We start from the raw sequence: 27,199 nt of genomic DNA on the forward strand, positions 1-27,199 counted from the left end.
GTGGGCAATGAAGTAGCTTGCTGGATTTTTGGCCAGACACGACTCCCGTTCAAACCCACCCCAACAAATGCGAATGAAGACGTTGCTTGCTATTCCAAAAGACAGTGGATGATCAAACACAGCCATTGCTAACGATGGCATACAACGCGCTGAACGTGAAGAACAAATCTGCCGGCCCCGGATCGTCCCTCCGAGTTACTCCTTCCAACTCGCCCAATCTACGCCCGCCGCCGCGCACCCCCAACAAATCTCCCTTGCACCAGGGTACTTTATCTCTCCAGACTGTAATCGGTACCACCACAACTACCCCTAATGGGTTCTCGAGCCACGATCAAAGCAGGTCATTTGCCTTCTGCGCCGGCTCCGCGGCTGTCTTGGCAGAGGTGGACGAGGAGGGAGAAGTGAATCAACGCTTTTTTAGAGCTCGACCCTCCGTACCCAGCATCAACCCGGCTACTTCATTCTACAATCAGTCAACCCCTCCCACCACTCCAGACACGCGTGCGAAGCCTCTTTCAAGCCTGAAATCTGCACCCAACGCCAATGTTCACAATGGATCTCCTTCGAGCGAATTGGCAGAAAGTACCGCTCCTCGGCCCTGGTCGTCGAGAGAAAGAGTGAAAGCGGTAACTGGTGTTTCTATAAGTCCAAATGGGAGGTTGCTTGCGGTAGGGGAAGTAAGTAGTGGTGAATCGTCCAAGATAAGACGCAATTGCTAACGTGTCTCAGACTGGATATAGCCCGAGGGTCTTGATATTCTCGACAGCAAACGATGCCCCCTCCGACGTCCCTCTCTCAATTATGAACGACCATACATTTGGGGTCCGCAGTCTTGCTTTCAGCTCCAACTCTTTGCACTTGGCGACGCTCGGGGATGCAAATGACGGTTTCCTGTTTGTATGGTCGATCAATCCGAAAAATGGCGCTGCCCAGCTTCATTCAACCAATAAATGCACCGCACATATCCGGGACATGTGTTGGATGGGCCAAACTTTGATCACGTATGTCTTGCTTCGATATTTCCATGGTGGTATTATTTGGTACTGACTCCAATTCCAGTGCCGGAGTTCGACATGTGAAAATCTGGAGACTTGCAGACGCAAGGCCCGGATCACCTTCCCCGAATGTTACTCCAAAGGCACTCGCGGGGAGAAATTGCTTACTTGGTGCTCTGGCAGAGAGCACGTTTACTAGTGTGGCAAGCGTCTCTGATACTGGTGCCGTTGTAGGCACAGACAAGGGGTCTCTGTGTTTTATAGATGACCATGCGGGCGCCCAAAAATTAACTCTTGTTCAGCATATGGGCTTCGGGATCACTTCCCTGGCAGTCGATTCGGATCGATCCTGCATCTGGATCGGTGGTCGTGATGGGCAGATACAAAGCGTTCCATTGAGCATGGTAGAGAATTCGCTTCCACCTCCATCCCCAACGCATTCAGAGTCATCTTTCCTGACAGAATGCCACCACAAGAAGCCAGCCATAAGCTGTATGGGATATCTCACGTCGCATCTGGTGACACTTGATGTTACAAGGGCAATCCATGTGTACCCTGTTGACGCGTTGAGTGATAATGATGACCTGGACCACATGGCAAACTCAATTCCCGGCTACAGGGACGCTGTAATGGGTGTCCGTTCTTTACAGTCGCCAAATCATCCGGACGTCGACTTTTTCACGTGGTCGTCCAGAGGTACTGTAGACTTTTGGGACACCCGAGGAAGGAACCAAATGACCCAAACAGTTCCATTAGAGGCTTCTGGAATTGGCGAAGAATCTTCAAATGAACTAAAAGTACTTCGCACTACAGAAAATACAGACCTCTTTGTCGCAGGGGATAAGTTTGGTGTCCTTAGGTATAAATCCGATTCCCTTACTGACATAGAATTTTGCTAATCTATGACGCTAGGACAATGGACGGAAAAACATGGAGATGCACAAACGAAGCTCGAGCGCACGGAGGAGAAATAACAGATATTGCTTTGCACCCAGCGTTTGGCTCCTGCTTAGTTGCCAGTTGCGGGCGTGATCGTATGGTTCAGCTCTTCCAAAAATCCGACGAAGACTTTCAATTGATACAAACTATGGATGACCACGTCGGGGCTGTCAACCAGCTGCTTTTCATCAATGATGGCGAACTACTCCTCTCTGGCTCTGCTGACCGCACCATCCGTGTTCGGAATCGAGTGACTCGAGAGGACAATGGTGCGACGGCTATTGCGTATCTGGTATCAAAAGTGATCACGTTGAAAGCGTCGCCGGTTTCCATGGCCTTGTCTCCTGAAGACGCGAACATTCTCGTCGTATCAACAATAGACCGCTGCGTCCAGCAGTACGACATTAGCACTGGCCGCCTCTTACACTCGTTTCGCTCTGCTGATTCCGACTCAAGTGATACAGTCATTATGGGTGCCCTAACAGTTACTGAAGAAGTTCCAGGACAAAGTCCCAAGCTCCTTGTTGGGATGTCGGGAACAGACAAATCGATCCGCCTTTATGATATAGAGCGGGGGGCACTTCTTACCGGTGAATTCGGCCATACAGAAGGTGTCAGTGACATTTGCGTGCTCGAACGGGAGTCATGTTCTCCCGACCAACCCGCCATTCGGACTATAATTAGCTCCGGCATCGATGGTATTGTTATGATATGGGACGTATCAGTGCAACCGCTTCAGAGCCAAGACCGAACTGACGAGGACGTTCCTTCAAAGGAACCATCCGTCTCCAACCCTCCTCTGCGCAAGTTATTGTCTCGGTCCGAACTTGCGGGGTTTAATCGTCCGGAAAATCTACCGGGTACTCCGACTCCAGTGCGCGAACACTCTCCGCCACTAGCTCGGAAACCGTCAAAGCTTTCGCTCGCCCCTCCATCTGGGAAACACTATCACTCATTGCCAACGACTCCGCCTTACACGTCTTCGAATCGATCTTCTACTTCGAGCCATCGGTTTGAGAAGCAACACAGATCACCTTCGCCTTCAAGTCCTAGGTCCGCGTTGGGCAGGAAGAGCAAGCATACAAATATCGCTGCTCGCCACTCTCCTCGCGAATTGCGTGCGCGTCCTAGAAGCTCCAATAGAAGCGATTTCGGAAACTTGGACACGTCCACCGATCAAGTTTGCCGTACATTGAGAGCTTATAGAAAGAAACTCAATGGATCCACTGATAGTCTTTACTCTCAAAAGGAACTGGAGCGGGAATTGAATCTCACTCTGCGAATCTTAGCCTCTCGAACGAAAGCTTGCGATAGTGCAGATGCAGAGACCGACAGCAGCGGAAAAGAAAATGAAAAGCTAGCAGTTCCGACACCCAATAGGCCAGCACGCCGCATGCCTTCAACTCCGAATTTGGGCCAACGTGAATCACAGAAGGTCCTGAGAAGTCACTCTTTTGATTCGAAAGCAGTATAATTGCCTCGTTTTCATCACACTCTACTTTTTTTTTTATTCCAATTTCGTTTGATATTATGTCATCCTGTTTTTGCAGTATACTGTCTGCCATTCTATACAGGGGAACTTCAAAGTGTCGCTTTTCCTATATGCCAGACTGGAGCCAGCGGAGATTATCTTGGTTAACTTTTAGGAGCCTATTTTTTGCATTTCCGGTGTTTGAAATCGTCTTTACATGGGCACAAAAGCGATTCTAGGAGTCTGGAGTACAACACTCGCATACGTTTTTCCTGCTCTGCATTTCTTGTACAAAAACGTCTGTGGCCGTGTTTTACCCACTTCGCCCACATCTGTTCATTATAACTTTTTAGTCTCTCTTTCTTTTGCTTTTGAATCCTGTTTCTAGAAGTTTGGTCCTTGTGGACCTCTTCACCCATATCTTCTGATTTTCGTCCAATTTTCAAATGATACCCCATTTTCTAACGGACGTCTGGAAAGATCCGTTTTGTTACAGCATGGTTCAATGCTCAGATATATTGGTTTCGTTATTTTTTCAAGTCAACCCCAACACCTGACCCATGGGACAAATTGTGAGATAAATTGATTCTTTTAAAACTGCACAGAGGTTTATCACTGGCATTCTCGAGTATAAACTCCCCTGATCAAACAACAGTACCTATCCTTCAAATCAATTTCGCAAAGTTCCGCCGTAGCAATCCCCCCAACTCACCCGCACCACCCCCATGTATCAAATCCGCCAACGCAATCGCCTTCCCAGCCCACCGCCGACACTCCTCATCTCTCGACGCGCGGTAAAACTCCACGGCCCGATTAAACGCCACAGTTGAGAGCCACTGGATCTCGTCGTTGGGATACAGACCTGCGGACGCATCAGACTCAGACTGGTGTGCTTCCTGCGCTAGGATCAAGGCCTGGTCGAGGACTGATTCGGCCAGAGGTGTGTCTTTTGCGGAGAGGGAAAGGCGGAATAGGATTCGGAGGTAGCGCGGGAGTGTGGACCGGAAGGTCTGGTTGTTTTCGGATGCGGAGGGGGAGGTGTGGAGGGTGCGGATCATTAGCTGGTGAGGTTTGTGTTAGTTTGGTGGTTTTCTGGGTCTGGGTCTTTGTCTGCGTTGATTGATTTATATATCATGTTGGATGGTATGGGATAAAAGAGCGGAGCGAAGACTGGGTATCATTGAAGCAGAAGGGGCAGACAAGTATATTCTTACCTTAACCATCCTCGCCATCTCCTTCACCGGGGCTTCGGAGCGGAGTAAGCAATCTAAGAAGATGGATGCAAGTTTACCATCTGTCACGGTGCCTGCTTTCTCGATCACACTGGCAGCGTCGTCCCATTTGTGGAGGGAGACGACGGCTTCGAAGCCCCAGGAGAGAATGGTGCGATACTTGGGGGTCCATTCCTGAATTTTTGGGCTGTGGGTATTGAGTAGGGGGTGGATATGAGTGTGGAAGTGGTTTGTTAGGTGGGTGAGTTTTTGGTGGTTTTTTTTCTGCGTTGGTTAGCTTGATTTGGCTCTCATTGGGTGTTTTGGGTAGAGTAGGTAGGAGGATGGTAATAGTTTGGAGCTGACTTTTTGAGGAGTAGTCTTTGCTTTGCGGGCCTGTGATACCGTTATGAGGGCGAGGAGGAAGTCGCAGTGGAGTATGTGTTGGTTTATACTGGGTTGAGTTTCTGGGGGTAGGGTTTGCTGATGCAGTTCGGCGAACTGGCTGAATTAGAGCTTCAAATTAACATAGAAGAGGGTGGTAAGGATTCTGGTTACCTTCACAGATATATCTAATAGCTGCAGTGCTAGCTTGGGCTGAGAGTGTTTGTGGGTTCGTAAAGCGACGTTATAACTCTTGTGAGAAAGCCATTCGAGCTGAATAGGTGAGAATTGGGCTTCGTTTTGTTTGCCTGCTTGGTTGATGGCTGGATTTGTCACTTGACGACGGTCTGTATTTGAAATTGCATGAGACACACCGGCTTCAAATATAAATGTGATCTGGAGGATCAGCTCTTCCTCATTGTTGTCACATGTCTCGATATCGATTAAGAGATGATGAAGTACGGGTATAAAGCATTTTTAGCAAGTATTCTGCCGGGGAACAGATGTACCATACTGGAAAAGATCCTTGACGTTCATTGCCTCGAAGCAAGCACCATCTGAGCTTGCGAGTATTCGCTCCAATATCTTGGCTGCTTGCAGGGCTTGTCCCATTTGCATCGCCTCGCCCATACAAGGCAAAAGATAGGCATTTGCTTGATCTGCCTGTTCACAGAGATTTTGAAGATATGCAGATGCTTTAACCAGTCAGATATGGCACATACAAGGGACAAAACACACCTTCAGAAAAATCCTTTCGTGCAAGAGCATATTTGTGCATGAGAAATAAGGCGGAGGGAGACTGCTGGCACTGTATCGGCATTTTGTGGAATAAGTCATGCCATGTGGACGAGCCCGGGTTTTCCATAGCATAGATTATCAATTTTCTATCTTATATTAGACTAGCGATTTGAATAAAAATCACGAGAACTAACCTAAGAAATTTCCCACGCGTGTCTGGAGATATTTGAAAAACCGGATGGTCAAGAACGAAGAAGCACCATTTCTGTGCAGTCGGGGCATCATCCATAGACAATTTACGATCGATATATTTCCACATAAGCTGTATCTGCCATTAATATAGAGCATACCAGGCAGGGTTAACATACAATCAGAGAAGCATGAGTCGCATTCTCACTCAAAGGCCCTTGTAGGGTTTCTATGAGCGCTGTCGATGTATCTTGGCAAATATCAAGGGCATGCTGGGCCTCGATACTCGCATCTGTCAATGTCCAAACCAGCCGAATGAAAGTGGATTCAATCAGACTTCTTTCAGCCGGAGAAACAAGTATCTCGGTAAGGAGTTGTTTCAACGCCTGCACATAACATTTCACACTGCCATGCGTCAGATTAGTGGTGAACAATGGGTATAATACTGCTTACTCCAATTCCCTCAGTTTCTGGATATAACATAGGAGGCTGTTTGCTTGATTAGAACCACTCTGTAACATAGGTTGCAGTTCAATACATGTTCAAATGCCCGTGTTTATGCTCCACTGTCTTAATGGCATATTGAACAACTAAAGTCTTCATTAATATGCTGTTGGCTCATTTTCTAGACTGTTACACTCACTCTGCAGGTATTCTTGGCCAGTCAAGGTTTCTTCAATGCCAAGAGCTTCTAATTGTAGCATTTGAACAGCAAAGGTATCGCCATATTTCTATTCAATTGAATTAGAATAGGTCGTTTAGTGACTTTTCAGATCTCACGGTTTTCAGTGATTCGAGTGCTCTATTCAAAGGCTTTTTGGATTCCATTTTGTCCAGACGAAGGCATGCACGTACTGTTCGCGTGAGCATTGTTGTTATAAGCAAACAAGTCTCTCGTAGAAACCTACCAAACGTGTGCATGACAACCAGTTTCTTTTCCTCCAAAGTTATGTCAGACTCTTGTGAGTCGTCACTCAACTGCTCATAAGCTTTCACTGCCCTTCCTAGCCATTTTACTGCTGTATGATGTCCATGGGATAAAAGTGCCAGATTGCCAACCTTGTAGCATATGTCTAGAACACATCTTTGGTTCTTGTCAATATGTGTCGCCGGTATTTTTGAGAACAAATGATCTGCAATGTCAGGTCTCCCTCGAAACCATGACTACGATTTGTTAGTCAAGCTATGGGTCCTCTGGACAGGGCTCATTGGTTTGCTAACCAGGTATACACGAAGCATGTAGTATTCCACGGTGGCGGATCGTAGCCGAGTATGCTCATGTTGGGAATTTGATTTCTCGATATCATCCAGCCTCACAGCTATGGTCTCGATTATTCTCTGGCTCAGGTCAAATTGCCTTGTTTCTAAAATGGAATTTTAGCTTAGGCAATGAGGAGGGAGGATAGAAAATACCCGCGCACGCCTTGGCCGTGTTCAAGGCTACCTCCAGGACGCGAAAGCTCCCTACTGACAGTAAGCTCTTCATAATACTCTCTTTCTAAAAGCTCAACTAACCTTGACCCTGCTTTGAAGCGACACTTCCAATCATCAAGTAGGCCAATACTTTCACTGCGCTGATTCAGCAAAGCCCACAGAGGAAAAGTCTCATTTTCCATGACTGAATACATTTGCAGACCAGTATCATGTCCCTGCTACCTTCCACATGTAGCATCTGCTGCGCACACAGGTTCCAGAGTTTGACACCTTCGTGGTCCATTTGATGACGAATTGTATGCGGGACCGCCGTCGCAGGTAAAGGTATATGGTCGATGCACTTGTCTAAAGTGCGGAGTGCATCGTCGTGGAGGGCCTCATTGAAGCCGTCACTCTCAGAAAGCCGGGTCTGTATTTCTTTTGCAAACTCTTATGATAATGCATAATGTTAGGATAAATTGGTTTGATAAACCTGGAGCTGTGAGGAACATGTGCTTTACCTATAATGGTCTCCGCACGCAAGCTGTCTGGATGTGTCATCTCCATGATGAAAAGACTGGTTTTTTGATGGCTTTTGCGTGGCTTTGGTCAATTGACATTCTCGGTGGTCTCGTTAGGGTTGACAGGAGGTCATTGGGAACGAAAGTGGGTTGGAGAACCGTCCACCTGACCAGGCTAGCCTCATCCATCCAACATCAGGTATAACCAAGTGGGAAAAAAGATTGGTGGATCAAGGGCATTGAAAAAGCGAATATTACGGTAGACATGCTCCAAAAGGTCGCGGTGATATATCAGTATACATCATTCGTCCAATAGTGTAAGTTATTTGAGAAATTTATATCCACAATTTTCAACGACAACAGTCGAGACATATGCAAGAAGCTCACGAAAACTATCTTCTAAACTCCATTTTAGAGAGATATAAGCAGTGTCCAGCAGCCTGGTGGCGCCGACAGAGCAAATTAGAAGTCCATAAGATCATTTACTCTTTCGTCGAGATGGCAAGAAGTTTCCGATAATGAGTGACGGGCTAAATTTCAATCAGCATGGCTCATTTGAGAATCACCCAATGGCTAGCAGCTTACATGTTGTGATTATCTCTTCGTATTGTGAATGAGAAGCAACAGGGAATCCCATCACCAGGAGAGTTAGAGTCGGGGTTTTTCAAAGTGCAGCTAGTGAGCATAGCTTTCTGAGTATTGTCGAACGCAATCGCTCCGAACTTTTCCCAGTAGCTGACAAGCTGATCCTCCACGATGATTTCGTGAATAGCCAGCTTGCCCTGCAGCACAAGAGCAAGTTAGTCCACCGCACTAGGAAGCAGGTTTAGAACAGGCAACTCACGTCTCTCAGGTTCTCAATTGGAACGCCGATTAATTCTGCCATTTCCTTGTTTCCTCGGAAGATTTCGCCCGTTCGTCTCCAACAGCAGGCGGGGATAGCCATACTGGCAAAGACACGATCGTATTCCATCAAACTTCGTTCAAACCACATCTCCACCAGGATCAGTTCGATATCAGTGAGACTCTGCATCCTCTCTCGAAACTTGGGCCGGAATTTGTCTAGCTGCCGGAGGATCTTCTGGCGCGAGGATTGTTGTAAGTGCTTCTCCATATACTGATTCAGCCTCGCATAGCCCTTCACGTAGTTGAATGGTCTCAGAAGACCTGCGTCGTACTTGGCTTTGAGAAGTTTGTTCATTCGCTCCTCGGGAGGGTCAGATCCGGACGGATCGGCTGCAGTCATGTAATACGTCTCCCTCGCTTTGTCGTTTCCCACCGCCGAGCTCTGACCCTGGTGGATGGGTTCTCCCTGATTTTGCTGGCTTGGAGCAATCTGGGAAGGCTGGGTCTGTTGAAGTAGTGTTGCGCTAGGGCCACCACCGAGTGTAGCCATGGAATTGATCAAAGTTGGATCCGAATAGATTCCATGTAGATCGTCGTTCTGGAACATGGCCCCATCATCCAACAGACTGTTGCTCAGGAAATCCCCAAGTAGATTGTATTCGTTTGTAACTTCGTGTGCGTTGAACATGTACGAAGGATGGAACGTGTGCATGTCTTGAAATTGGCTCTGCCCTGGAACCCAGTCATTGTACCCTAGAACTACCTCCCTATGTCAGCAAAATTGTTAGAAATCAAGTGATCACTGCGAGCTTACGCTGCTGGGAGTTTGCAAGCCCTTGTCCTGAAGAATCAGGAATGTTGCCATGCTGCACTGGGTTCACAGCCGACGAAGGTGGAATCCCGTGACTAATCTGCTGACCAGCAGCATCCTGAATATCGACGCTTCGGGGCATTGGTTGCATAACGGTCGAGAATTCATTGTTCGAAGAGCCGTCGTCGTCCGCTATCGAAGGTTCCTGGTCACTCCGGGTCCGCTTCGACTGTTCCCTCGGTTCATCATGACACAGGTGGCCGATATTGCGTTTTATACATCGGGTGCAAGGCCGCTCCTTTAATTTCCCACAGCACAACAAGTCAGCAGCTAGTCTTCTAAAAGTCGGTTTGCGATACGTTTCACACGCAAGAGCTGTAGGGGCAGGGTTTAGGAAGGTCGTACCGAGTCGCAAGTCATATGCTGTGCCACGTGAACAAGTACCATCCCGTCAGCAAATCGGTCTCCAGGAAAATTCTTCTCGCGCAAATCGATCAAGATCCAAACGGACGAGACCGCGAGAAAACGATGCGAGGAGAGGAGAGAAACAACAAAGAGGGGATCAGCTATGACGACTTACCGATCGCCGACAGTAGACGCAGGCTGCAGGCGTGGCCATTTGGTTAGCAACGTGGTCCTGACGGCTGTAATGGAGCAGATGCGAGGAGCCACTGCCATTATCCTTGTAGAAATGCATGGGCACAGCGGTTTGCTTACCGTGATTGACTTTGCGACGCTTCTTGGGACTGGAGGACGCCCCGTTCTCAGGCTTGGACGCTGGGGAGGTTTGGGAGCTCTCTCTTGCGCTGGAATCCCGCCTCATTCTTTCGCCTTCCGACATATTGAGTTTCAATTTCTCTGTCGGTTCATGGCTCGATGGTTGGTCGGGGGCCGTGGCCGTATGCGCGCTTTTCTCGGTCATCGATCGCTAAGCGCAAAGTGGTTGCGCAGAGTCCGGCTCGCTGCTGGGGCGGTAATGGACGATTGGAACACGAAAAGAACTGATCGGGTGGTCACCGGCAGACATCGACTAAGACTCAGCGAGGAATAGGAATCGGGATCATTTGTAGCAGGCATGCGCCGTTGAAGGAGCCGCGGGAAATTGAGGACAGGCGCGAATGCGATCGACTCGTCCAGGGTTCCCCGCCGAGAGCGGGACTTGAAGCCGGGCGCCATCTTTTCCCGAGCTCCTCCGCATTGGGGAAATGGCCAGCCATGTGCCACTACTTGACCTCGGGCATTTGCTCCGGTCTTTACTACAGCAGGTTCTACGATGGTTTCTAAGCCAGTCGGCGTGCATATTACACTGGTGACTATTTTTATTCCGTGATTCCACGTATTGGTCTTGCATTGTTGTACTTGTGGTGAACCTAGCACGCCATGGCCTTTCCATACACAGCCACGTTCCATTCCTTCACGCGCATGACGAACGCCTGGCCCTTGGCCTGATTCCCAAGCTGGGTTCCTGGCTCTTACTGGTCCTTCTCGAACCTAGTGACCAGCGAAAGCGTGGACTCCCGGTCTCCTGAACGCTGAACCATCGGGGTTTCTGTCTCCTACCACTCATCGCATCGATATAGAGTATGCTAGTGGTTTGCGGTCGCTTTGCAACAAGTAGTCTTCTTTACTCGTAACAGCATATCCCGTCGTATGAAGCTTGCATTCCGGGAATGCAGATATGTCCGGGCCGGATTTATTTGTTGCCTAAGGCCCAACCAGGCTCGAGTCATCTAGGATATCGGCAATGTCGGCAATGTCGTCGATTCGTCAGTGTCCTGTTGTCGTTTCCTCTCTGATTTTGATCACTCAGCCTTCTGACATAGAGGCCAAGCTCAAGGCGATTTGTGATCGTGTGATTGCATCCGCAAGGCCGTCAAGCGGAGCGATGTTATTTTGGATCGAGTTCAGGTGGCCACTCAGTTGTTTCAACAGGTCGAATGTATCAGGGTCATCCTCGAGCTGGCAAATTTATGTCAGTACCACGGAGCGCAAAGGAGAAAATCAAGCCATACCCCATCAAATGTAAGCTGAGGGTTCTTGTCGGCAGCGATTTTGAGATCGGCCTGTATCCGGTGCTCGGTACTAGGGGCCTCATTAAGTTTTCGTAGCACGGGATGCTCCTTCAGACGAGATCAGTTGCCACTCCATATCACAACAATAGAAGATCCTCACGTTTTTCAACTGTCGCTTCCTCTCCATTTCCGCTCGCTTGGCATTCTTTTCCATCTCTTGGAGCTGTTTTTTCTCCTTCGCAAGTAAAGCGTCTTCTCGGTCGGCCTCGGTTTTCAGAAGATCCGTGCTATCCTTCACCGTGGCCAGATTGGCCTCTAGGGAGGACTAGGCCAGTCAGTACAATGTCGCATAAATTCTATAAGGATATCGCACATGTTCTTTCAGGGCCGCTTCATACTCGAAAACCGAGTCCTTGGTAATTGGCGGGAATGGCATTCTAGGTAATCGCTTCGCTAGACTTCATAACAAAACTGTCAGCGGGATTCAACTATCGCAATCAATTGGCTCCAAGCAAAACTATAGGCGCCCTCAACTGGGGCGACTCACTTTTTAACCACAACATGTACGGCTGCTTGCGCTTCAATGCGCTTGCGCTCATTTTGGTGTCGCACTATGACCGGGCGCTCAAGGGCCCGGAACATATCCCTAACCTTGTCTTGAGCGGGTTCGGGAAGGGTAGACCATTTGGATTTGATGGTTTTCTCCGAGACCTGGCGAACTTGGGGCTTCAGATACGCAAATCGCTTGTTGCGCGCGCCGTCGTCGGCGCTTTGCCCATCGTTGGCACGCTTTCTTTTAGGGGGCATTGCGGATTTATCCAACACTTGCCAATGCGGGTAAGAGGGGATGTGGAATCAGAGAAAAAGGTCAAGGCAGTCGGGTTGGTGGACAGGTTCAACGAGATGGGCAGGTGTTGTACGGAGCAACAGTAGAGGCGGTCGGAATAAACAAATCAAAACGCGATGGTTGAGCTCGCAGGCCCGTCACATGCCAGCCAACCATAACGGCGCTTAACCACTTTGGGAATATGCGGGGTGTCCATCAGCAACTCGACTTGTCGGGTTCTTCTCATACTTCACAGCATCCTCGATGGCTGGCATACTACTTCCCAGGACCAGGAGTTCTACACACACAAATAGATAATATAATTCATTCAAACATAAACACATGGGACCAAACTTCATATAGGTCACTTTTATCGGAATATATTCCACGATAGGTACTTTCTATCCCGCTCATTATTTTGATTAAAGATTCCTGTTCATCAAAGTCTGAACCGGAAAGGGTATTGTGGTGCTAAAAACATATGCGAAGTAAAAATGAATGAATGGCGGAGATGGAGATGATCAGGATTCCAATCCATGTTCACCAATAGAAACGCCTGCATTCCCAAATAGGGGAATTGCATCCTGCCGAATCGCTTAATCGCTTGGACTGAAACCGACCGCGAATGAACGCAGGCCGGGCATCGTGGGAAACAGAAATATCACATCGTGGTCGCGTTAGAATACCAAGATCACCTCGGCATGACCAAGCCATTCATGGTATTCAACTCGGATAGCTGCGCCTTGAGGATTTCATTTCCCTGCAAGACCTCCTCTAACCAGTCTGCTGCCTGCGTAAGCATTGCACTTTTGCTGAACCCGCCGCCTTTCAAGCCGGGTACAAGCGAGCATAGATCGTCAAATCCTTGTCTGATGAGATTTCTGCGTTTCTGCTCCGAGAGGATATGGTTGCTCCTTTTCTGCTCTTCCGTTAGATTTTCCCGTGCAGCCTTTGCGCTTTGCGAGAGCCTTGATTTGCGAATGGTATCACTAGACATCCTCCTGGATCGGTTGTAGCTCGAGGCCCTGGATCTCCTTGACTTCGGGTTTGAACTATCGATATCAGAGTTCTCGTCGTCTTCCTCTTCCTTGACTAGTGTCCTCTGTTTCTTTTTCGGTTGCGAGGAATTGTCATCCCTGTATTCCCTTCGTAGATCGCTGGGCTGCCCAACGGCATTGGATCCCGTCCAGGAAGCCCCGTGACCACCCAACGTCCGCTCCGGGCTAGGTGCCCTGGTGTTGGCAGCACTACTCTGTCGCTCAAAGCAGTCCAGATGATCAAGAAGCTCCTTCGTTTGCTCCTCTTCATTTGGTTGATCAGGTGGTGCCACATAGCCTTGATCCATAAAGCTGATATCAGAGCCCCAATGTAGAGGCCGTACCTTCGCAATGGCCTGCTGCTCAACAGATATCGGCTCCCGCACATCAAAGAGCATCTCGGACGTGTGGAAGCCACTCGGTACGCGCGGACGCGATGGGACCGGCTTAGCGGGCATGTGGTCAGTGTGCTGTTCGGCTTTCCCGCTACTATGTGACCTGACATTACTCAAGTCCACGTCCGGGAAAGTGGGAAATGGATGGTGTCCGACTCCAGTGTTAAACTCGGTCCCATTCATGCCGTTGTGATAGAGCATGGAAGCGGCGGCAAAGATATCAGAGCTCGTCCCCATATTGTTGGGCATCACACCGAAACCTGGTTTCTCTAGACCATGTTGAGGGACCGAAGGTTGCGAGAGTGAGGTTGTGGAGCCCTCAAAGGTTGGGGGCATTTCAGTCGACCATTCGAAATTTGTCGGGCCAAAGGATTTGTTTTGATTGCCTTGGAGCCAAAATTCATTGGTGAACTGGTTGGAATTCATCGTCGTGAAAAAGCTATCTAGCATATTTGATTCCTGATCGTCCAGTAGAGCCGGTCCCGGTGGCGGCGCAGGCGCGGGTTCATAAGGAGTGTCCATGGGCGAAAGGAAAGAATCTGGGGAGAAGGGAAGACTGATTAGAGAATGGCCAAACTCTGCGTTGGAACTAGAGGCACATACAGCCGAATGGGCCCGGTTGGGGACTATTGCGCCCATTTTGGGGCTCGGATCCATTCATGTTCATGATCGCAGCAAGATAGCAAAAGAAGCGACGACGGTTTAGGATAGGCGAAAGCTTCACGAAAGTTTTGCTACTCGATCGTCGAGAGCAACACGGAGTAGGTCGACGAGGACATGCCTTTTGTTCCGGCGGAAAGGCAGGATATTTGATCCCCTGGAAAGCGGGATGCTGACAAGAGTACAACTCGAAATCGCGAAAAGCTAAACCGGGGTTGACGGCTAGGTCGTGCGTGGGGAATTAACGGTCTCTTTTTCTCTCGATATGGATTGGTTCCGGCGGAGCTGAAGGGTACAAGTGGATGCGATTTAGAAGTCAGCCAGACGTCTAGACCACAGGGTGCTGATAAACCCAGACAAAGTTCGTGCAGACGAGAGCGGAACTCCACCTCAGACTCAGAAGTAAGAAGAGAGGAAAGGTGACCGGGGGCAGGACGTCGATAGATGGAGGAGAGAGCATGGAATCCGTCGGTCCTTTCGAGTCGATCACATGCTGAAAACCTGGCGCTCAGCGGAGGTCGCGTGACGGTCACGGCAATACGAAAATTACCTCCCCACCGCCGGCGCCGCCGCTCCCTGTCTGGTAAGATCGCGTTAGGAAGGGATCGGAGGCTCTCGGCCCAATTTCCCAGTCCGATCGATGGAGGAGGACTGGATAGGGTCATGCATGACGAAATTCCTTTGGCTCGCTCCGGTCAACAACGTGTTGGACAGCCCAGAAAAGAGGGAAACTCTCTTCTTCTTCTGCGCTTGATTTCCTCTTTTTTTTCGCTGCCCCTCCTGCTCGCTCTTCAGCGTAAATTTTGAGCCCCCTTGTCTACCACCGCAATCCTGAGGTTGGTCAAGGTGGATGACCGCGAACAGTACGTCCAATTATTGCTCGAATTTCCTGGTTAATTAATTTGCCTTTTTGATGCCCCACAAGAAGGTACCTGACTGGAAGTCGCAGGGCCATTTCCACGGGCGTCATCGACAAAACCCCGAGTTTGAGACTTTGACATACGGAGGATCGTCAGCCAACTGTTTAGTTCCTACCCCTGAGCCGGGCTTCGCAAACCGCTTTCTTCGCGTCCTCTAGGGCCGAGGTCGAATTTTAGGTCGCACGGTTGTACCGGCTCCACGGCAGATCGCACGAAAGACTCCTGCTCACTCCCTTGCTGCGGTCTGCCTGGTCACTGCGCTTGGTTGCAGAGCACTTGGTTCTTGTGTGTATTGGTCTCCTGGTTCTGTAATGCAGCTGGAATTGTACGATATCGTCATATCACTGCAGCTGGGGATTTCCTAATACCTGCTCATTCATGCTGGCCATCCAGAACCTCAAACGTATGATTAAGGGCCTTACTATGGGTGGCCGTCTGTTAACCTGCGGCAATGGCTGACATTACCCTATAGGGTGTTTGTTTTTCTCTCTTGAAAATGCTTATCTAAAAGCGTGGTCATGAAGTAGGTCAGTTCAAAACAATGGACTCTGCAGGACATCCTCGCAGGCGTCAAATCGCCATCCATGCCCTAAAACCGTGAGTATCCGCCGTTCTATCTATCTTTCATTCGATCTAGAACGTCTTGCCATGTTACACTGCCAAGGCCATAATTGAAGGGAATTGGCATATCTGATTCGATGTTGTCGCAGAATTCTTCGCGCTTATGTATTGGGCCATTTATCCTCCACTGCACCCAGGATAGTTTCATGCTTACAGCGCATCTGGAAAAACGACCTGGATCATAAACAGAAATTCAAAGAGGTAGGCTTTCTCGTTGGAAACTCAATCCATCAGCTCCGTCGTCAAGACAACCCCTGTCGCAATCACCTATCAGTATTGATTAATTTGTACTGGAATGGCGCAAGAAGTGGGTATAGTCGGCTAACATACAGGTGCAGCTGTCTTCGGTATTTGGAAGCTCACTAAGGCTAGAGAGCTTCCCAACGTTCTGTGGGCTTCTTATCGGGGGCTCCACGATTTTGCCGCTGTTATGTTTTCGGATTTTGCGGCGTGTGAGCCGTAGTCTTGGCTCGCGAGCTGACATTCTCGCTTCGGCGAAATCTTTGCGGTTGGTGAGGTTCATTGCTACCCTGGTTTCTGCGTGGTTCACGTTTGGACTCCTCAACCAAAAGCCTATTAAATTACAAGGAAATCTGGAAGAGCGCCAGAACGGTGCAAGCCAGAGGAATGTTACCGGGAAAAATGACGGTAACGCCGCAGCTCTCGGTCGTCCTCAGCTTGCCGGTAGGACAATGGATCTTACTCTCTTCAGTCTTACTAGAGCGGTAGATTCCATGGCCTGTATGGCGTGGGCGCGGTGGCGTTTACGACGGAAATCCCAGGGTCACCGGACTCTTGTGGAGGTTTATGCGCCTCAATTGGCAGATGCAGGGTTGTTTGCAGCCAGCGCTGCAATCGTGATGTGGGCATGGTTTTATATGCCCGAAAGGCTACCTAGGTCTTACGGGAAATGGATTGGAGAGGCTGCAAAGGTAGATAACCGCCTAATCGAGGCCCTTCGCCGAGCCAGAAGAGGAGTCTTTGTCTATGGAAAAGACACGGGCCAAGCTCCTCTTCTCGAATCTATGTGCAAGGATTATTCCTGGCCCGTGGAATGGGGGGACCCAATGAAAACAGTTCCTATACCGTGTGAAATGGTTCATATGGGCTGTGGTCCTAGCTGTGAGAAACATGCCGCATATCGATTCGCTCGAACCTTCAAGTTTGCTTGTGCAACTTACATACCGCTCCAAATTGCTTTCCGCCTTCGGAATATTAAATCAAGGTCATCCATTTATCGAGCGATTTCCGATGCCTTGCGATCATCATCTTTTCTTGCTTCCTTTGTGAGCATCTTCTATTACTCTGTCTGCCTGGCTCGAACGCGCATTGGACCCAAAATCTTCGACAAAGAAACGGTGACGCCCTTAATGTGGGACTCTGGACTGTGTGTCGGTGCCGGATGTCTTATGTGCGGCTGGAGTATACTCGTGGAGAACGCCCGAAGACGCCAGGAAATTGCCTTGTTTGTGGCACCCAGGGCTGCAGCCACCGTGCTGCCAAGATATTACGATAAAAAGGTGAGATTGGATTCCCTCAGCACTTCATTCGCATGCAGTAATGCGCCTCCTGTCCTCTTATCCAAGTTTTCCCATTTTTGTACAACTTCTCAAATCACTCTTGGGGCTTTGATCTTTTCTAACTTTTTTCGAAATTCATTCAGTATCAATACCGAGAGCGCGCCACATTTGCTATTAGTGCCGCCATCCTTCTAACTTGCCTTCAAGAGCGACCCAGCTTGGTTCGAGGTGTCTTTGGGAAGATTGCAACAAGCGTTTTGAAATAGCGTTCTCACCAGAGTGATAAATTCATTTGTTCACTTCATTCGTGCTTATCAGCTTAAAGTCATAGAGTGTCTAATGTTGCATCTGACGAATTCTGTATTACCACATGCTTTATACTACACTTTACACTAATTATATACTTGCGCTTTGATCCAAACTCATTCCCCCTCTTATGTAACTCAGTTTTCGAAAATCTTACATTGTCAAAAGATCAAGTAGCATTCGGTTTTACTTAATTTTACCAAGTCATTTATCTCAATACCTTCAAGTTATGACTTTCTTCGTCCCTCAATCGCTACATAGTATTGCGCCAAGACCCGATCACGTGCTTGCTATGTCTTGCGCGGAACGAAGCTGGTGATCAGCCGAGTGCTCCGACTTGCGTCCGCATTCACATTAATCTATAGCCATGTTCGCCCGCCCAATTTCCTCATGGGGCCGGATTCTGTCACCGGCAACGGGCTTCAAACCGTCCGGATGTAATGCATCAAAGGGTTTGGACCTCGGAAAGAGGTACTTCAGTCGCAACCCACTCATGAGAGAAAATGCCGCCTCCACGCCCTTTAATACCCCCCAGTCACAGAAGCGAAATGCCTCTACAATGTATTATACTGCGAGTCTTATTCTGGGGACGGTTGCTCTTGCTTATGGCTCTGTCCCTCTGTACAAGATGGTGAGTGCCAATCCCCATACCATGGTCTTGTCCTTATAGCTACGAGAGCTGACAGTTGCTTCAAAGATCTGCCAACAGACTGGCTGGAACGGTCAGCCCGTCCTTACCCACCGCGGAGGAGACAACGATACCTCATCTCGTGTAAAACCCGTAACGGATTCTCGCCGTCTTCGAATCACGTTCAATGGCTCGGTTTCAGACGTTCTGCCATGGAAATTTACGCCACAGCAACGAGAAGTTCGAGTTCTCCCTGGTGAAACCGCATTGGCTTTCTATACCGCCACGAACAAGGGTCCTACGGATATCATCGGGGTTGCGACATACAGTGTCACGCCCGGACAGGTCGCTCCTTATTTCAGCAAGATCCAATGCTTCTGTTTCGAAGAGCAGAAGTTGAATGCTGGAGAATCTGTGGACATGCCGGTTTTCTTCTTCATTGATCCTGACTTCGCCAAAGATCCGGCAATGAAGGGCATCGATACCATTACGCTCTCGTATACATTCTTCAGTAAGCTGCCCAGCCAAGAGAGCGCACAGTTGGAAAAATACGCTAACAGCAAAACAGAAGCACGATACGATGATAATGGTGTCCTCAAGCCTATGCCGTCGGGCTAATCGTATAAATTTCTGGATGCACTGCATCGACCCATGTCCCAAGTACCGTACTCGGTCATTGGACATCACAACGCTCTGAAGAGTACTCGTACAAGTGATGCACCGCATGCACAATCACTTTGAGGGGAAGATCTGGCAGTTTGGAAATCATCCAGAACCAAGTCCCATTTCGCAGGGACAGTTCGACCCTAGCGAGGAAGCTTCAATCTCCTCTCCAAAAGCATAACAAAATGTACTGTACTATCTCCTATGGGGTTTAATCCTTCGAGAGATACTTGTATCATATCAATTCATAGATGTACATATTACAAAAATGGGCTAGGAATATCTTTTTCTTTACCTTTGTTCGTTTTAGCAATTTATCTTTTAACCAAAGTTGGGTGCATTGGGCGACGGTCTTTTGACAGCGCAACAGTTCTTTATCCCTTGTTTGAATAAATTGATAAAATGGCGTGTTTAGCATAGGGAATTCTCAATAATCCTCCTGTAGCAGTGTGCCCTCAATAATGGGCCGAAAACGCTTGCATTCCATCCATTTGTATGCATCAAAATGGGTTATTGTCATTGGCTCCTGCTGGTGCTTAGTCAGTATATACCGTGCACGGATCATCAATTAAGCTCGCGCGTCACGAGCCGACGCGTCTGCATTCAATCGAAGCTATCCCGAACCTCGAGGACTTTTCCAGTGGCCAGCCGAAGTGAAGCTGTTAATTAACCCACGGCAGGATTCCAAGCTACAAAAATGGCTCTTCTCGTTGACAAGTTGCGCCCGCGCTCTTTAGACGCTCTTTCATACCATCACGATCTGTCGGCACGCCTAAAGTCGCTGGTAGGTTCTACCTAATCATTCCCCGATGCGAAGCAAGATGACCGTTTCTGACAATAGCATTGGCATTAGGCTCAAAGCGGAGATTTCCCTCACCTTCTCGTTTACGGACCGTCCGGTGCGGGCAAGAAAACCCGTGTGATCGCAACGTTGAAGGAATTGTACGGCCCCGGAGTCGAAAAGATCAAGATCGACGCTCGAGTCTTCCAGACGACGAGTAACCGGAAACTGGAATTCAACATCGTCTCCTCCATCTACCACCTTGAGATCACACCGTCCGACGTTGGCAATTATGACCGCGTCGTTGTCCAAGAACTTCTGAAAGAGATCGCGCAGACCCAGCAGGTCGATCTCTCGGCGAAGCAGCGGTTCAAGGTCGTCGTGATCAACGAAGCAGATCATCTTACTCGCGATGCCCAAGCTGCGCTGAGGCGGACCATGGAGAAGTACAGTCCCAATCTGCGGTTGATTCTGCTGGCAAACAGCACCTCCAACATCATTGCTCCCATTCGCTCGCGAACCCTGCTGGTTAGGGTTGCCGCGCCAACAGAAGAGCAAATATGTTCCGTCTTGAGCAATGCCGGCAAGAAGGAAGGCTGGCCTGAGGCGACCGGGTTGAACAAGAGGATAGCGAAGGACAGCCAACGGAATCTTCGTCGGGCATTACTCATGTTCGAGGCCGTTTACGCTCAAAGGTGAGCCTGATATTGCTCCCAGAAGCGCGGAAAAGGCGCATCACTGACGTCTTCTCAAAATATAGCGAGAAAGTGACGGATAATACCCCCGTTCCCCCGCCCGACTGGGAGGCTCTTATCGCCTTGACTGCAGACGAAATTCTGGCCGAGCGGTCACCTGCTAGATTGCTGCAGGTTCGCGCGCGGTTGTATGATCTTTTGACACATTGCATACCGCCTACTACCATTATCAAGGTCTGTCCGCCTCTGACAGTCTATGGCATTGACATGTACTAATAACCTTGCAGACACTCACGTTCAACCTTATCGTGAAGGTTGACGACGCGCTGAAGCCTGACGTGATCAAGTGGTCGGCGTTTTATGAGCACAGAATCAAGCAAGGCAGCGTAAGACGATCCCCGCCATCCTGAGTGCCAGAGCTAACTCTTCCTACAGAAAGTTATCTTTCACCTTGAAGCGTTTGTTGCCAAATTTATGCGTATTTATGAAAGGTTTGTCGTCTTCTCTAGTATAGCAAAGATAGACATCTAACATCAAGATACAGTTATTTGATGGGCATGGACTTCTAATCATGGATAGATAATCGACGATTGATGAGAATTGTACAATACGAATAGTATTCTTTATCTTAAATTTTAGTTGTAGTTGTCTCACGGGCATAATGTATTTGTAGAAGACAATGCTGGCGTTATTTAAGTTCTACGGAGTTAAAGGACAAGGTCTGATTCTAAATGCATTATTTCAGATCAAGAGCAGCACTCTGATAAATTCTTAATCTGAAGAATTAACACATGGCCATCGTTTCCATTTATAGTATTGCAAGACAATGGAAGCCGGGGTCCCACCATAACTTGCTTGAGGATGAGGCAAAGATACGTCATTAGCTGTCTCCTCCGTGGAAGACTCGGTCCCCCTCCAACACAAGTTGACTACATCATTACCATCCAATATTTTCCTCGAAAAATATTTTGTTTCAGTTGCATTTCCGACGGTTTTGATCTTTTGATTCAGTCTATATTTTAAAAGAACCACACTGCCTATAATGTCCGATTCCAAGCTTGTAGATATCCAGCCTGGTGGTGAAAGCACCCAGTACGTTCTCCTTCTGTCCTCTCTAACAATGCGTATTCAAATTAACGGGTTTCCGAATGAAATAGATACGAATCTATTCGGGAGTTTACAATTCCCGCAGCGAAGCAGACCGGGCAATTGGGTGGTATGTGCTGTCGAACTCTAGGCGCAAATAGGCTTTGGGAGCTGATAGTCATAGGCAACTCTGCGCATACGAAGAGCGAAAAGCCAGGCATTCCGTACAGCCCCGATGATGCCGAGAGTATTGAAAAGAGAGCGCGGGAAGAAGATGCCGAGCAGGCAAGGAAGTTGGCACTGGGAGAAGCCACTGCTAGTTCTTCGGGATATACAGACAAAGGTACAGTCGATCATACTTTCTTTCTATTGAACTCCGTGTATGAAAACAATCGACATCTGCGAGTAAAGATACGCAAAGAGAATCCAAAGCTGAAAATATTATACACAAGACCTGAAGCCCGAGACCCGAGGTGATACCGAGGCAGCGAAGAGTAGGAGGGAGCAAGGATATGGCCCTGGTTCTGGCGTGGGGGCATAAAAGGTATATAAATGACATGATGAGAAGGAAGGGCTGCGCCCGCACTTATTGGGAGGCGGATGGGCTAGAGGAGGTCGATTTGGGGGGCGCTTCCAGGTTATCCGAACCCAAGGCTGGGCTTCTGCGTGGCCGCTTGAGACTTTCCAGAGTCACTCCGTTGCCAAGTTTCGTCACTCCAACGACAGGGGGATCTCCCTTGTGCACAAACTCCCAGAGTCCTGTAGGTAGATTGTCTAGTTAGCGCTGGCCCTTGAGGTCATTCTGTAATGGAGGTATAATGTCCTACCGGGCAACTTGTGGCCAGCCAATCGGAACGCTTCTCTCGCAATCTTCTCGTGCAGTTTACCCTTGAGCTCGAACACAATCCTGCTCACTGGAACCTTCGCCGTCCAGTAGTCGAATTTTCCCTTACCCTTACCCATACGCTGTTCATTGCCCTTGGTGTAGACACCCAGGTTGGCACTCACACGCTTGTAGAGCGTGTAGTCCATACCTCTCAAACGCCGCTTGATCGTTTCCTCTGCGATTTTGAGCGATTTGGCGGGCAATCGACGATCATGGTCCTTCATCCGCAGGCCGTAGTCGCCCCAGACGACAGTTGTACCCCGATACGATCCACCGGTTGCGACATGCGGACGACCCTTGGGCGATTTCGACTTCTCCATAAACTTCGGAGTCAGCCAGTCAAGGGCAGGCGAGGTCGTAGAGAAGCATCGTGATAGCGACTGGGCCGGAGAGGGCGTCGTTAAACCTGCAATAAATATCAGTCAGTTTCACGCCGCGGAGGACGAAAAAATCTTTTAGTTTTGTCGTGAGAGGAGACGCACACGTAGGCCGGAAGAAGGCCATCTGAGGCCCCGAGAAGAGCTTGGTCTGTGGTCTCATCGCCATGTTGGATGCTCACGGCCTTCTCGTACCGACTGAACAATGTTGGATGAAGCGGAGCGTCTCTGAGCATCGGCGTATCTGCAAGTCCGATTCCCATCCCAACACGGAAACAAGCGCTGCGCACGTGCCACCTGCTGCCTTGCTTACGTAAGCTAATTAGGTCACGTCTCCCCGTGTAGCCTGCGGGCAGGCGCGTCGTGTTTCCGGAGCTGGAGAATTATCGCGCTCGACAATTGGAGATTGCAACTGCGCATAGCTGGCGTGGAAGCTTCTACGGGCTCGCTTCAACTTGTCTTGCTGGTATTGGCATTTCGAGTCATGGTTATATCGATATAATCATCATGCCTGATATTAGGAACTTCTTTGGTGGGAAGTCCAGCCAAGGCTCCAACAGCTCTCCTGCGAAGCCTGCGAAACCGCCTGCGAAGAAAGAGGTGTGTTACTGCCCATTTCCCACCTACCTTGATGATTCCGTCATGAGCAATCAGCTTTTGTGAGCTTCTAAGCTAACATATTTCCATTAGGAACCCGCTCCGAGGAAAAGACGTAAGGCCCAATACTATACACACTTTGGATTGTCTCATTGACATCAATTTAGGCGGAAGGAAGGTTGTCGATGATAGTGAGGATGAAGACGAAGTTGTATCGAAAGCTCCAAGTCCCAAGCCCAAAACACCTAGCAAACCGTTGGTCCTCCAATCCCTTAATTACAACCGTCAATCGCGTCTAATTTCTCTCTCGACAATAGGAAACCGGAAGTCTCCCAGGGCAAACCAACGACCTCATCGGACTACTTCGCCTCAAGCAAGAAAAGAGGACGGCCCTCTAAGAATAGCTCTGCCGCACCGGCCAAAGAACCTCAACCATCCCACGATGACGGCGGCAATGACAAAGCTGAGAAGTCCCCGGTGAAGAAACAAGTGGTGGTTGAAGAGTCTCCGAAGCGAAAGCCCCGTCAATCCACAAGGAAGTCTGCGCCAATACTAGATGACGATGAGCTCGGTGGGGACGATATTCACGCAGAGGAATTCCGAAAGCCAGGGAAGGGCGATGACGACTACGTGGAGGCCGAGAACGACGACAACGACAGCGACTTTGAAGAGCTTGCTGTAAGACCAGCTCAAGCGTCTTCGAACAAGCCAGCACGTAAGAAGCGAGCCACCGTTGAGGAATCTGATGACGACGTGGTTATGGAAGACATCGCGCCGTCTACCAAAGCATCTAAATCGGCAGCTTCACGGCCTGGACGGAAACGAAAATCCGAAGTTCTGAACAAGGATGAGGACAAAGAAACACCCAGTCCTAAGAAAAAGGCAGCTGCTCCTTCCAAAACAGCATCGTCGACCCCCGCGGCCAAGAGAAAGAAGGCCTCACCCCCGAGCGACCGACCTGAGAGCAAGGAGATCCAAGATATCTTCGATAGCATCCCCCAAGTCAAGCCCCCCTCGCCTCCGCCCCAATCCGGGGAAAAGGCCAAATTCAATTTTGCCGCTCAAGCTCAACGACGGGATCCGGTGGGATCTGGGAATACAGAGATGCCCGTTGGTGCAGAAAATTGTCTTGCAGGTCTTGCTTTCGTCTTCACCGGTGTCCTCGGCAACCTTGGCCGTGATGAAGGGCAGGCACTGGTGAAAAAGTATGGTGGCAAAGTCACTGGAGCTCCTAGTTCTAAAACAAGCTATGTTGTCCTAGGAGACGACGCGGGGCCTAAGAAACTAAGCACGATCAAGCAACATAATCTAAAGACAATCAACGAAGAGGGACTATTCGAGCTCATCCGGCGGCTGCCAGCCAATGGTGGAGATGGCAAGGCAGCCGAGAAGTACGAGGCGAAGAAAAAGGTGGAGGACGAAAAAATCCGTGCCTTGGCAGCTGAGATGGAACAAGAAGAGAAGCGCAAGGCGAAGGCTGCTGCTGCTAAATCCGACACCAAGGCTGATGCTAAAGTTGACGATTTGCTGTGGACTACCAAATATGCGCCAACGTCGATGAACATGATTTGCGGCAACAAGGGCGTTGTAGAAAAACTGCAAGCCTGGCTACGGAATTGGCGAAAAAACGCCAAATCAAATTTCGCGAAACCCGGAAAGGATGGATCCGGAACTTATCGCTCTGTCATGATTCATGGACCTCCTGGAATTGGAAAGACCACTGCAGCTCATTTGGTGGCGAAGATTGAGGGTTTTGATATCGTCGAGACCAACGCCAGTGATACGAGAAGTAAGAAGCTTGTTGAGTCTGGTCTTCACGGTGTTTTGGACACAACTTCTCTGCAGGGCTATTTTTCAGGTGCTGGTCATAAAGTAGAGAGCACCAAGAAGAACATGGTGCTAATCATGGACGAGGTTGATGGAATGTCCGCTGGAGATCGTGGTGGTGTGGGAGCACTGGCCTCCATCGCTAAGAAAACCCAGATCCCCCTTATTCTCATCTGTAACGAGCGAAGACTTCCGAAAATGAAGCCCTTCGATCATGTCACGTTTGAGCTCCCTTTCCGACGCCCAACGGCCGAACAAATCAGGGCCAGACTTTCGACCATATGTTTCAGAGAGGGCCTCAGAATTCCTCCGCCTGTGCTTGACAGCCTGATTGAGGGAACGAACGCCGATATTCGGCAGGTCATCAACATGCTTTCGACCGTGAAGCTAGATCAAAAGAATCTCGACTATGAAAAGGGCCGTGAAATGTCCAAGGCTTGGGAGAAACACGTTATTCTGAAGCCCTGGGACATTGTTTCAAAGATTCTGAACGCGCAGATGTTCTCGCCCAGTTCAAAGGCTACGTTGAATGACAAGATCGAACTTTATTTCAACGACCACGAGTTTAGCTATCTCATGCTCCAAGAAAACTATCTCAGAACTAGACCTACCTTGGGTGGCGGATATCAAGGCAAAGAGCAGAAGCTGAAGATGCTCGAACTGGCAGACAATGCAGCATCAAGCATCAGTGACGGCGACCTTGTTGACAAAATGATTCATGGCTCACAACAACAATGGAGCCTGATGCCAACCCATGCCGTCTTTAGCTTTGTCCGGCCTGCAAGCTTCAGCTATGGTAACATGATGGAACGTCCTGGCTTTACTAGCTGGCTTGGTCAGAACAGCAAACAAGGTATGCTACTTATCGGGACTATTTATAACATTGATTCCCTCCGACTAATATGAATTTCTCAGGGAAACTTTCGCGATATATCAAAGAAATCCAGGGACATATGCGTCTTCGTTCGTCTGCAGACCGTGACGAAATTAGACAGCAATACCTACCTCTCATCTGGGATAAATTGGTTCGCCGTCTAATGGTTGAGGGCAAGGAGAGTGTGGACGATGTCATCGATTTTATGGACGAGTACTTCCTTACCCGCGAGGATTGGGATGCCCTTGTCGAGCTTGGGCTTGGTCCCATGGATGAGTCAAACGTCAAGTTGGAAACACAAACCAAGGCTACATTCACACGACTCTACAACCAGCGTTCGCACCCGCTTCCTTTCATCAAGGCCAGCAATGTTGTTGCTCCGAAGAAGCAGCCGAAGGAGAAGCCCGACATCGAAGATGCCATCGAAGAGTCCGATGAAGAAGAGGTGTTGGAGGATGAGACTAAAGACGATGACGAAAGCGAGGAACTCGACTTGAAAAAAGACAAGTATGTCCGGGTGCCCAAGAAAACAGCCAGCAAGGGCAAGGGGAAGAAGGCCAAGAAGGCCACCGATGACTCTATCGACGATGATGAAAAACCGAAGAAGGGCAAAGGCCGAAAACCCAAGGCCAAGGCCACCTGAAGTTGTCTTCGGGTAACCTCCGACTCATCCCGGTTGTTGGCGTTGCATTGTAATTTTCATTCATGTACTCTTAATGGCAGCGCACGATGTGATCAGAAATGATTGGTTCAAATAGGCTTTATACACTTTTTGTACTTCAATGCCCACTGAAAAATAACGTGTTCATAATCGCTGTAAATGGCTCACCACGAAGATCGAATGCTTAGCGTTGCAGTCTGGCTGAGGCTCGTGGGATTAGATTGACTTAGTCTGGAGACGATCAAGATTGTCTTGGCTGATCTGCGGAGAAATTGCAGATTGCTTTTGCTGTGGGAGCCCCAGGCCGCC

The 27,199-nt window shown here is 49.1% G+C and overlaps 11 protein-coding genes across 11 annotated transcripts; 5 read left to right on the forward strand and 6 right to left on the reverse strand.

Annotated features, from left to right (window-relative positions):
* Positions 1-134: 134 nt before the first annotated feature.
* On the forward strand, positions 135-3,408 carry P170DRAFT_447702 (WD40 repeat domain-containing protein; the record flags this gene model as incomplete). Its single annotated transcript, XM_024850906.1, has 4 exons — positions 135-677; positions 730-1,001; positions 1,060-1,854; positions 1,908-3,408. The coding sequence occupies 4 exons, from the start codon at positions 135-137 to the stop codon at positions 3,406-3,408; spliced, it is 3,111 nt and encodes a 1,036-aa protein (XP_024703114.1).
* An 88-nt stretch (positions 3,409-3,496) lies between these two features.
* Positions 3,497-3,967, reverse strand: P170DRAFT_198249 (uncharacterized protein). The gene has a single exon (XM_024842744.1). The coding sequence runs from the start codon at positions 3,861-3,863 to the stop codon at positions 3,585-3,587; it is 279 nt and encodes a 92-aa protein (XP_024703115.1). The 5' UTR covers positions 3,864-3,967; the 3' UTR covers positions 3,497-3,584.
* Positions 3,968-4,025: 58 nt separating this feature from the next.
* P170DRAFT_510559 (SPO22/ZIP4 family meiosis protein) lies at positions 4,026-7,964 on the reverse strand. The gene is made up of 18 exons (XM_024854792.1): positions 7,862-7,964; positions 7,554-7,790; positions 7,443-7,496; positions 7,341-7,391; positions 7,149-7,291; positions 6,836-7,091; positions 6,708-6,781; positions 6,571-6,658; positions 6,466-6,517; positions 6,381-6,416; positions 6,107-6,332; positions 5,933-6,060; positions 5,739-5,884; positions 5,515-5,695; positions 5,175-5,466; positions 4,983-5,117; positions 4,620-4,901; positions 4,026-4,466 (listed from the first exon to the last, which is right to left on the reverse strand). The coding sequence occupies exons 1-18, from the start codon at positions 7,905-7,907 to the stop codon at positions 4,071-4,073; spliced, it is 2,823 nt and encodes a 940-aa protein (XP_024703116.1). The 5' UTR covers positions 7,908-7,964; the 3' UTR covers positions 4,026-4,070.
* A 166-nt stretch (positions 7,965-8,130) lies between these two features.
* On the reverse strand, positions 8,131-10,200 carry acuM (gluconeogenesis transcription factor RDS2). Its single transcript, XM_024842745.1, has 5 exons — positions 9,924-10,200; positions 9,522-9,816; positions 8,706-9,466; positions 8,447-8,643; positions 8,131-8,391 (listed from the first exon to the last, which is right to left on the reverse strand). Exons 1-5 carry the CDS (start codon positions 9,963-9,965, stop codon positions 8,340-8,342), a joined length of 1,347 nt encoding a protein of 448 aa, XP_024703117.1. The 5' UTR covers positions 9,966-10,200; the 3' UTR covers positions 8,131-8,339.
* Positions 10,201-11,324: 1,124 nt separating this feature from the next.
* P170DRAFT_361212 (uncharacterized protein) lies at positions 11,325-12,337 on the reverse strand (the record flags this gene model as incomplete). The annotated part of the gene is made up of 5 exons (XM_024844457.1): positions 11,325-11,477; positions 11,531-11,638; positions 11,691-11,855; positions 11,904-11,988; positions 12,078-12,337. 5 exons carry the CDS (start codon positions 12,335-12,337, stop codon positions 11,325-11,327), a joined length of 771 nt encoding a protein of 256 aa, XP_024703118.1.
* Positions 12,338-12,717: 380 nt separating this feature from the next.
* On the reverse strand, positions 12,718-14,882 carry P170DRAFT_385783 (basic helix-loop-helix domain-containing protein). The gene is made up of 2 exons (XM_024845743.1): positions 14,392-14,882; positions 12,718-14,327 (listed from the first exon to the last, which is right to left on the reverse strand). Exons 1-2 carry the CDS (start codon positions 14,453-14,455, stop codon positions 13,048-13,050), a joined length of 1,344 nt encoding a protein of 447 aa, XP_024703119.1. The 5' UTR covers positions 14,456-14,882; the 3' UTR covers positions 12,718-13,047.
* Positions 14,883-15,591: 709 nt separating this feature from the next.
* Positions 15,592-17,805, forward strand: P170DRAFT_198381 (uncharacterized protein). The gene is made up of 5 exons (XM_024842746.1): positions 15,592-15,771; positions 15,841-15,965; positions 16,079-16,190; positions 16,328-17,509; positions 17,653-17,805. Exons 2-5 carry the CDS (start codon positions 15,910-15,912, stop codon positions 17,773-17,775), a joined length of 1,473 nt encoding a protein of 490 aa, XP_024703120.1. The 5' UTR covers positions 15,592-15,771; positions 15,841-15,909; the 3' UTR covers positions 17,776-17,805.
* Positions 17,806-18,182: 377 nt separating this feature from the next.
* P170DRAFT_447707 (uncharacterized protein) lies at positions 18,183-21,151 on the forward strand (the record flags this gene model as incomplete). Its single annotated transcript, XM_024850907.1, has 8 exons — positions 18,183-18,446; positions 18,513-19,032; positions 19,787-19,890; positions 19,960-20,582; positions 20,648-20,816; positions 20,870-20,968; positions 21,018-21,073; positions 21,127-21,151. The coding sequence occupies 8 exons, from the start codon at positions 18,183-18,185 to the stop codon at positions 21,149-21,151; spliced, it is 1,860 nt and encodes a 619-aa protein (XP_024703121.1).
* Positions 21,152-21,624: 473 nt separating this feature from the next.
* P170DRAFT_476492 (uncharacterized protein) lies at positions 21,625-22,209 on the forward strand (the record flags this gene model as incomplete). The annotated part of the gene is made up of 4 exons (XM_024853352.1): positions 21,625-21,674; positions 21,740-21,798; positions 21,853-22,011; positions 22,121-22,209. 4 exons carry the CDS (start codon positions 21,625-21,627, stop codon positions 22,207-22,209), a joined length of 357 nt encoding a protein of 118 aa, XP_024703122.1.
* On the reverse strand, positions 21,972-23,164 carry P170DRAFT_385795 (mitochondrial 54S ribosomal protein uL16m). The gene is made up of 3 exons (XM_024845744.1): positions 23,037-23,164; positions 22,496-22,960; positions 21,972-22,427 (listed from the first exon to the last, which is right to left on the reverse strand). The coding sequence occupies exons 1-3, from the start codon at positions 23,098-23,100 to the stop codon at positions 22,255-22,257; spliced, it is 702 nt and encodes a 233-aa protein (XP_024703123.1). The 5' UTR covers positions 23,101-23,164; the 3' UTR covers positions 21,972-22,254.
* A 168-nt stretch (positions 23,165-23,332) lies between these two features.
* P170DRAFT_385797 (replication factor C subunit 1) lies at positions 23,333-26,985 on the forward strand. The gene is made up of 5 exons (XM_024845745.1): positions 23,333-23,531; positions 23,622-23,643; positions 23,696-23,783; positions 23,846-26,208; positions 26,271-26,985. The coding sequence occupies exons 1-5, from the start codon at positions 23,439-23,441 to the stop codon at positions 26,870-26,872; spliced, it is 3,168 nt and encodes a 1,055-aa protein (XP_024703124.1). The 5' UTR covers positions 23,333-23,438; the 3' UTR covers positions 26,873-26,985.
* The last annotated feature ends 214 nt before the right edge of the window (positions 26,986-27,199 follow it).

The sequence above is a fragment of the Aspergillus steynii genome (assembly GCF_002849105.1).
Source record: "Aspergillus steynii IBT 23096 chromosome Unknown P170scaffold_5, whole genome shotgun sequence".
NCBI classification, from domain to species: domain Eukaryota; kingdom Fungi; phylum Ascomycota; class Eurotiomycetes; order Eurotiales; family Aspergillaceae; genus Aspergillus; species Aspergillus steynii.

Bases quoted from the DNA above. Each gene is read 5' to 3' on its own strand.
- P170DRAFT_385795 (XM_024845744.1), bottom strand. From the start codon at position 23,100: ATGGCGATGAGACCACAGACCAAGCTCTTCTCGGGGCCTCAGATGGCC. The intron at 22,961-23,036 runs GTGCGTCTCCTC...TATTTATTGCAG, and splicing joins GGCCTTCTTCCGGCCTACGT to GTTTAACGACGCCCTCTCCG. The intron at 22,428-22,495 runs GTAGGACATTAT...ATCTACCTACAG, and splicing joins GGCTGGCCACAAGTTGCCCG to GACTCTGGGAGTTTGTGCAC.
- acuM (XM_024842745.1), bottom strand. From the start codon at position 9,965: ATGGTACTTGTTCACGTGGCACAGCATATGACTTGCGACTCG. The intron at 8,644-8,705 runs GTGAGTTGCCTG...CTTGTGCTGCAG, and splicing joins CAATTGAGAACCTGAGAGAC to GGCAAGCTGGCTATTCACGA. The intron at 8,392-8,446 runs GTAAGCTGCTAG...ATTGAAATTTAG, and splicing joins CGAAGAGATAATCACAACAT to CCCGTCACTCATTATCGGAA.
- P170DRAFT_198381 (XM_024842746.1), top strand. From the start codon at position 15,910: ATGGACTCTGCAGGACATCCTCGCAGGCGTCAAATCGCCATCCATGCC. The intron at 16,191-16,327 runs GTAGGCTTTCTC...ATACAGGTGCAG, and splicing joins ATAAACAGAAATTCAAAGAG to CTGTCTTCGGTATTTGGAAG. The intron at 17,510-17,652 runs GTGAGATTGGAT...AAATTCATTCAG, and splicing joins CAAGATATTACGATAAAAAG to TATCAATACCGAGAGCGCGC.
- P170DRAFT_510559 (XM_024854792.1), bottom strand. From the start codon at position 7,907: ATGGAGATGACACATCCAGACAGCTTGCGTGCGGAGACCATTATAG. The intron at 6,518-6,570 runs GTGAGTGTAACA...TGAAGACTTTAG, and splicing joins TGGCCAAGAATACCTGCAGA to TTGTTCAATATGCCATTAAG. The intron at 4,902-4,982 runs GTCAGCTCCAAA...TAACCAACGCAG, and splicing joins CAAAGACTACTCCTCAAAAA to AAAAAAAACCACCAAAAACT.
- P170DRAFT_385797 (XM_024845745.1), top strand. From the start codon at position 23,439: ATGCCTGATATTAGGAACTTCTTTGGTGGGAAGTCCAGCCAAGGCTCC. The intron at 23,644-23,695 runs GTAAGGCCCAAT...ACATCAATTTAG, and splicing joins ACCCGCTCCGAGGAAAAGAC to GCGGAAGGAAGGTTGTCGAT. The intron at 26,209-26,270 runs GTATGCTACTTA...TGAATTTCTCAG, and splicing joins TGGTCAGAACAGCAAACAAG to GGAAACTTTCGCGATATATC.
- P170DRAFT_198249 (XM_024842744.1), bottom strand. From the start codon at position 3,863: ATGGGGTATCATTTGAAAATTGGACGAAAATCAGAAGATATGGGTGAA.
- P170DRAFT_385783 (XM_024845743.1), bottom strand. From the start codon at position 14,455: ATGAACATGAATGGATCCGAGCCCCAAAATGGGCGCAATAGTCCCCAA. The intron at 14,328-14,391 runs GTATGTGCCTCT...CCTTCTCCCCAG, and splicing joins CCAACCGGGCCCATTCGGCT to ATTCTTTCCTTTCGCCCATG.